Below are 7,852 nucleotides of genomic sequence, written 5' to 3'. Positions count from 1 at the left end.
ATTGTAGAATAATGGCTCAGGTTGAGAGAGAAAAAATGATATGTAATTAAATTAAAATCTTCTCCACTACTGAATAAAAGGTCGGGGTGTTCCTTGGATTTAATTTCAAATGATACTACATTCCCTGAGATATTGTTGTCTCTTAATATTCTAACATCTCGTTCAGACCCGGGTAAAATCTGACTGAAATCTGCTGTATAAACGTATTTATTTTCGAAACTCTTTATTAGGAGGTCGTGGTTAGAAGAACTGTTAACTTTAATATTTCTATCACGCAATATGGTAAACAATTGGCTTCTCTGCTTGATTACTTTTGCATTGATGTTCTTAATTCTCGTCCCACAGAAGGGTCGCTTCCATTCATGGTGAGATCCGAAATTCCACATACTTAGTCATATGGTTGTCAGCTTTATTCAAACACATCGTGCAAAAATCGCTGATTTGCAACACGATAGAAGATCATTAGGGACTGATTAGTTCGAGAGGAAGGTGGCAGCACGAAACATTATTTTGTGTTTAACCGCATTAGTTTAAAAGAGTTTTACAGCATACAAAATATTTTTTTAATAAAGTTGCTCGTAAAACTCGGGCAAGTGAACATAGATGAATATGCTAACTTTATACGAGAAACATATCGTTCTCAAAGAGCTCTGTGTTTGATTTGGAAATGTTTTAGCATTTTGATATGTTGCTGTGCATTATACTCCAAATTGCACTGCTAAGATGAAAACCAAAAGAAATACCTTTAATAATCACAATGCACAATAAGAAGATAAGGAAACGGTATAATTAAATAATTATATAGCTGTACTTCTTGATATAGCAACCGACCTTAATTTCATACAGAATGTACCAGTCCCAAATATCGCCATCGACAGCTGTCCGTCTCAGTAACGTAACAGCCTTAAATTTGCTATAATTATATCTTAATCAATTATCACACTACCTACTCTACTTTACCTACTTCATATATCAGTGTCAGAACTTCACTTTATCAGCAAAAGTTTAATTGATTTTTTTTCACTTTAAACTGTCAAAGAGGCTAGCTTTTAACAATGGGGTGCAATTTACGATTACATAAAACCTTGCACAATCAAGGAAAATGTTTTCTATAAAGAAAAATCCTTCAAAATGCACGATAGATTAAGGTGGTGGAATGACTACGAATCAAATATATGTTTATGTAAGAAAACTCACAAACGCAAGTTTGAAAAAAAGATAGAAAGAATCTTTTTTACTCACAATGGAAACATGCAACCTGACCGAAGTTGGTCTCATTACTTTTAATCATTCTAGGAGAGGGAACAGTTTGTTATAATAATGCAGCTTGTATTATTGGCACATACAACTTACCATTTTTGTTAGCAGTTAGCAATATTCATGTTTTCTGATATAGGAAAAGTGTTTATCTTATCCGTTATAATCAATTAAGTTTTAAACTGACAGGAAAACAATTAGGTTTTGTCATTTCTGTAATCTCTGCTATTATCAGTCTGTCTAAAAGTAATATTTTTTCGCAAGAGGACTTATTTCTTATGAAATTAAACTTGGTTATCTACATGCAATTGATTTTGTTTAAGATTTTTTAAAAAGTTTAATTAAAACACCATTTATCTCACAAGGAAAGAAGTAAATTGTCCACATTCACAGCCCCCTTCGTACTCCCGAAATATTTATTAGTCTTGTATCTCTGTCCTATAAGATACCCCAGGCCGTCAATTACTGTTTTTTCATGGACCTGAAAGAGTTTGTTCACGAAGACCAAAATTGATTTTTAACAGCATCAACCAGGATATTAGTTCATCACAAGAAGATCTTCAAGCCGGGTGGTGCGGAAATGAAGGGAAGAAATAATTCAAATCATCAATATTTGGCTCTAGATATCACTTGATCAAAGAAGCGAACTCAGCGCGATTATCATGGATGTAAAAAGATCCTCGTTTTGATAGAGCGTTCATGCACTAATGAATATTTTATAACTCTGTAATAGCGCTATTGTTACATACCCATCTGTGATTTTTATCATATTTGTTCAATATAAATCTACCGGGTTTTTTTCTTTAGAAACAATGTATATCAAATTTGTAAAAGACATAATCAGACGCAGATCAAAATTAAGGGGAAAAATCTAGAACTTTGACGTAATCGGGCGATTATTGTTGTCCAACAATTTTATTTTTAAGGTGCTAAAATTTTGTTATTAACCCACAGTTCTATCGCAAATACTAGTACTGTCATTTTCAAATGTTTCAATTTTCTGAGCCAGCAATAAATGCCCTCATTTTCTAAAACAGCATTGACATAATTATATAGTAACGTGTAACATTGTCAATTTTAAGTGTAACGAAAATTCCATACCCGACAACAGTCCAGTAATTAAAATAGTTCATGTTTTCAAACTTATGTAACGAGGCGCTGATTTCAAGGATCTTTTCAATCTGTAAATTAAAATTTTTCACAAGATTCGCCTAGTTAGGTACCACTGACACTTAGTGGCCGGCCGTTTAAATGATTCACGCAGATATTTATTTACCTTTCGATTAAATCGCGGATAGCTATTTCTTGTACAAAAACTTTATTGCGTAAGGGTTACACAAATTTATTTACTTTTCGGTGCGACCTGCAAATTGCCTTTCGAGTTTACCTTTAAAGATATTGCAGTCTGTGAAATACTTTGTAAAAAGTTTTTATGCCATTTTGTGCTTAGTAAAAACTTCAATCCAGTGAAAACGTTTTAAAAATTGATTTATTGCACAAAACTGTAAAAATTAAAAACTCGTTACCCGTGCACTTTTGCTCGTCCCTTTGTTACAAATAGACTGCTTTGATTTTGTTTTTAGTGTTAAGTGCTGGTGGCATAACGCAATTTTCTTGTATCTGAAGCACATGTTCTGTCCGAGAATTCAGTCCAAAAGATTCATTTCGAAAAGGTTCGGGTTCGCTACACCAAATTTCACTGTCTGAGCACCGCCCTGAATCATGGCTGTCCGAACTTCGGCAACTTTTTATATCCTCTGAGAATTTTTCACCTCTAGTTTTCACTGATTTCGTTGGTATAGAAGATTCTGTATTTGGTATTTGGTAAAGTTGTACTTTATTTCCATCAGGGTCAGTTGCTATAAATGAGTTGCCCTCAGCAGGTTCTAGATTGCATCCAGTAAAAGCCCCGATGGACTCAACACTTTTCACCTTAAATGACAAACGTGTGGTTGAAATCGGATACGGTTCGATGTATTTTGAGTATTTTAGAGCTACTTGAATATCCAATCCTGGTTGAGAACACATTTGAAATATGCAAAATCCAGGTTTGCTACTCTCCATTTCACTATCCGTAATGACCCTGTAAAATTCCACCATCTGATGAAAATTTCTCACATAAATAAGAACTCTTAGATGTTCGTTTCCGTAATGAACTGGACACACTGACCAAAGAGGCATGTCGTCTGCTATTTCGTAGAATTCCTGGCAGGCTGCAGTTCTTTCCGGGGAACGTACGTTATAAAGCTCCACCTTGTGGTGATAGGCCCAAGGAGGCAAGAGGAACAGCTTTTGGACATCCTTCGATGACATGGTACCATTTTCAGATAAAAACAGCATAACGCTAATGGAAGGTGCTCTCACGCTCTCCACTTCGCACTGTTCTGAAGTTCTACTGGGTTTATCATCGTTTCGAGGCTGGATGTCACTTTCAAAAATGTTGAAAAATTCGAAAGACGGGTCAATCCATTTCGTTAATGGGTATAGAATTTTTTTGAGAAGTTTTCGCTTTCCTTTCGGCACAGTGATGCATAAATTGCACCAAAAGGGATCGAACGCACTACTCATGTTGGAGTAAGTCCTTAAATCGAGTTTATCAACTGTCATTTAAAATATTCCTATCTCGTGGAAACAGTTATAACATCACAATGAAAAATTAAACTCAACAATGAATTTCTCATTTACGCTGACTTGTCCCAGCATCTATCAAGCTTAATATGCTATTAGGAGCATTAGTGTAAGAGGCATATCGATCTGGTAAATTCATCAGAATAACAGCACAAATCTCCTTCCTGTAAGCTTGAAAAAGCCTTTCACAAAAAAGTTTATCTTGTACCACTCCAACTTCAAATGAATAAATTGCATGTAAACGTCCCCGCTCGTTCGGGTCTAGAGATTGCGGTTTGAAGTGATGACTGCCTTTACTTGGACACATTCATCACCTACTGCCATAGTCCTGTCACTTCTGAAGCAAAGTCAGCACTAAACCTGTCTCGTTACTGTCTAAAGACAACTTCGAAACTATAACAAAGCACGTGGTTTACCGTTGTATGTTTCATTTCTTCCCACAGATCCAGAGCAAGTAACACAACGATCTGATTGGACAATAGGGATTTTTTTAAAATATTATCTTCTCATTGGCATTTTAAATTTTTACATTAACATTTCGGAATCAGAATTTGAGCGTTACGCTCCTTCTGCGACAAGAAAAACCTTTAAAATGGTTCACAAAATAACTCCCTCAGCATGTAATAGATTTAAATGGACTGCTCCCTCTAATACCCGAGGTGGTACCCCGAGGTCAAGACAGGAAGGGCCATTTATTCCAAACTCATTATTGCGGTCGCATTCCGATTGTTAGGTTAGGATGGAATAACTTGCGTCATTTCTTTAATTTGGTCGATTGATTAATTGAGTGTCTTTACTCTTTTCTCCACACAACAATATCCATTTTCTTCATTCAATGTTGAGGGTCCCCTCCTTACATTACTTACTTTACGGAATATCTACATATCGTATTTTCCTTTAGAACTCACAAAAGAAAATTCATATCAAAGAAACGGGTTGTCAGTACTCATTGCTTGCATACAAGTAATTTACTTGCAATCCAATCATTGTCCACTCAGTGTTACCGTATAATATCCTAGTATATTGTACGGAAAAAAGTCAGTGACAAAGCATATCAGAAGTCTTCAGAAAACCACTCCAAATGTTCTCATAAGATGACATGACTTTGAGACACTCGAGCCGAACAGATTTAACAAGGTACAAATCAGGAGATTAATCCGTCACTCAGTGTTACAACAATTCGGACAAATTACAATCCGTCATCGGCTGTGAACTCCATCTTACCGGTTGTCATGGCGATTCAGTCCGCGATAAACGTTACACAATGACAGTAATTTGTCAGAGGTGCCACACCAGACAGTGGGGAAGAATTTGACACAGGAACGATTGCCGGTGACAACTCGACACTTGCTGGATATCTGAGATGGAAAACACTTCTAAAGCCCTCGTTATGGAAATTTTTGAAAAGAAGGGTTTCGACTTTTTGATGTTGATTTCCATACGTATAATAGATCGGTTCATCTTACACGACACGAATACACCGTGGAGTGTGGGTTTATTATTGTAACTGGTTGGATAGCTCTATAATTACAGATTTTGTAGCAAGTTGAAGCCCTATGAAATAAGCAACATATATTCGAAATTTAAAAAAAAAAAATAATGTAAGGATCTACTGTATCTGACAAACTTGCATGTTATTAATTTTCTTTTTTTTTTATTCCAGGAAGAATATTCAAATAAATATTATAGAAATCGAATTCAAGGATACAATGTTTGAAGTTATTTGCGATTCCATTTATATTTTCATTTCCAGGAAGAATTTTTAAATAAACATTATAACGAACTCAAGGTCACAATGTTTGAAGTCGTTGTGATTCCATAAATATTTATGATTTCGAAGCATCAGTTTTAGTTCTCATTTCAAAAGATAGATTTTCTCGATATCACGATCGCTCAAATTGATTTTATTTTTGTCATCATGCAAATCCATTGATGAATTAATTTTTTGAGAGTGTTTTTTTTCTCAAATTTATATAGTATATATGAGAGTTTTGATTTTAAATCAAACATTCCATTTCTAATAAAAATCAATCGCTTTTCTGTTAAATTCGTTCGTTGAAAAGTGGGGCCTTTTTTCAGGTGTACTGAGATTAACGAGTTTACCTTTACTGTTCAAAGCTGCCTTCCATTCACATAGATGCTGTTCGAGTTATTATTGATCAAACTGTGTTAATATATTCCGACATTAACATATTTTTAGAAATAAGGACTTCCTCATAAAATTAACATTAAAATAGTATGGGAGGGAAAGGCGAAACGAAGGTTTTCTTTTTCTACAATGCATTTCCATTTGCGAACAATAGCTACACAACCGATTACATTTGATTTACTGATAGAGATACAAGGAATTATTTCTTAACGAAGTTCTTAATAACAGTACTGATTTTGATTTATTTTTGTAGGATTTTAATCGCACTAGAAATCCTTTTTAAAACTCCGGAAATTCAGAGAGCATATCCAGCGAATTTAACATTAAAGTACTTCGCTTTAAAACGGGATTTGATAGAAATAATACATTGATTATTTCGATGAATTATTGAGACAGCAGTGTTTGTTTATTGTCATAATCAATTTTGATTTAATAATTTTTGTGAATAAATTAATAAAAAAAAAACCAAAAAACTAACGACATATCAAAAGTTTATCAAAATTTGCTTTCTAAACAAACATCAACATGATGTCAGTATAATATAAAATCTATTATTAATTACAGATTAATAGAGATTATTATCTGTTAGGTTTGCCTTAAAAAAGGGTAATACTGGGAAAAAGTTGTACATACGGACACTTGCAGGTAGGAAGCAAGTACTGTGGGTGTAAATCTAAACCGAGCAAGAGAGGTCCATTAAATCTAGTGACATTGAAATATTTGATAGACAATTAAAGATTAACTTATTACCTAAGTAACCTGAGAACTAACACTATTAAAAGAGCCATCACACTGTTCAAAAAAGGTCTAATTGTGAATGATTACAATTGTCTGCATACTCCATAATTAAAGTCAATACATGAATGCTGATTGGCCATTATTGGTTTTTGCCACGAAACAATTTTCCATGTATGAGGCAAATTGCTCCCCCTAAACTACATGATTGGTTTCGCTTTGTGATCACGGAAGTTAGCCCGGATCAAATACCCGAAGCTCGACAATTTGTTTCTTTCCTTGAACAAAGATTTTTTCAACAAAAAGTGCACAACATTTAATCCTTTGCATACTTTTTTTAAAGATTGGTGGTAATTATTTTCTGATAAAAAAAACAGGATTTGCAAATAAAGGTGGTGTGTCTCTTTAGTTCAAACATGTGATAGTGTTTTCATGCAAAAAAGAAAAATGTTGATTTTTATATATTTACCATCTCTTAGTTCAATATGAGATAATCGGAAAATTGATTGACACCTGGTGAATCTATGTTCATGTCAAAGTAAAAATATGATACTTTAGTATCGATTTTTACGTTTAATTTTCTTTTGATCTGATGCATTTGGGTTATTTAAGGTTGTTGCTTCTTTGCGACTTCAACATAATAATTTATAACGCATACATTTATTGATTCATTATTCCAGTCTGTGCTATTTTATGTATGCATCAAATATACTGTTTTTAAACTGGGTAATTATCACCGATGTGTCAAAATTAATGCACCTGGTGTCAAAGGTTTCGATAATTCATAAATGGCTGATTTTGTGATTAATGGAGGACACTAATCACATCACGTGCTCTGTAACAATGCACGGTGTACGGAATGTGAAAGTAAGAATCTCATTTGTGTCCATTTGACGATTTTCTAAACTCGGTTTTTGTTAGATTTCAATGTGTTTGTCGATGAAGGATAAGATAAATGGTAGAGTAATGTGCTGTCGATGTATACGTATCTTAATTGGTTGGATTAAAGAATCAACACAGGTATTCACTTGATTTGTCTGTAACGTGTGAAATTTAATCTGACATTCATGATCGTAATTATCA

General features: G+C 34.1%; 1 protein-coding gene across 1 annotated transcript; it reads right to left on the bottom strand.

Annotated features, from left to right (window-relative positions):
* Positions 1-2,728: 2,728 nt before the first annotated feature.
* Positions 2,729-5,319, bottom strand: LOC105331864 (protein FAM124A). The gene has a single exon (XM_011434229.4). The coding sequence runs from the start codon at positions 3,862-3,864 to the stop codon at positions 2,809-2,811; it is 1,056 nt and encodes a 351-aa protein (XP_011432531.3). The 5' UTR covers positions 3,865-5,319; the 3' UTR covers positions 2,729-2,808.
* Positions 5,320-7,852: the final 2,533 nt, after the last annotated feature.

The sequence above is a fragment of the Magallana gigas genome, chromosome 5 (genome assembly GCF_963853765.1).
Source record: "Magallana gigas chromosome 5, xbMagGiga1.1, whole genome shotgun sequence".
In the NCBI taxonomy this organism is placed as follows: Eukaryota; Metazoa; Mollusca; class Bivalvia; order Ostreida; family Ostreidae; genus Magallana; species Magallana gigas.
This window is presented reverse-complemented; position numbering and strand designations above follow the sequence as displayed.

Coding starts and splice junctions, on each gene's coding strand:
- LOC105331864 (XM_011434229.4), bottom strand. CDS start 3,864: ATGACAGTTGATAAACTCGATTTAAGGACTTACTCCAACATGAGTAGT.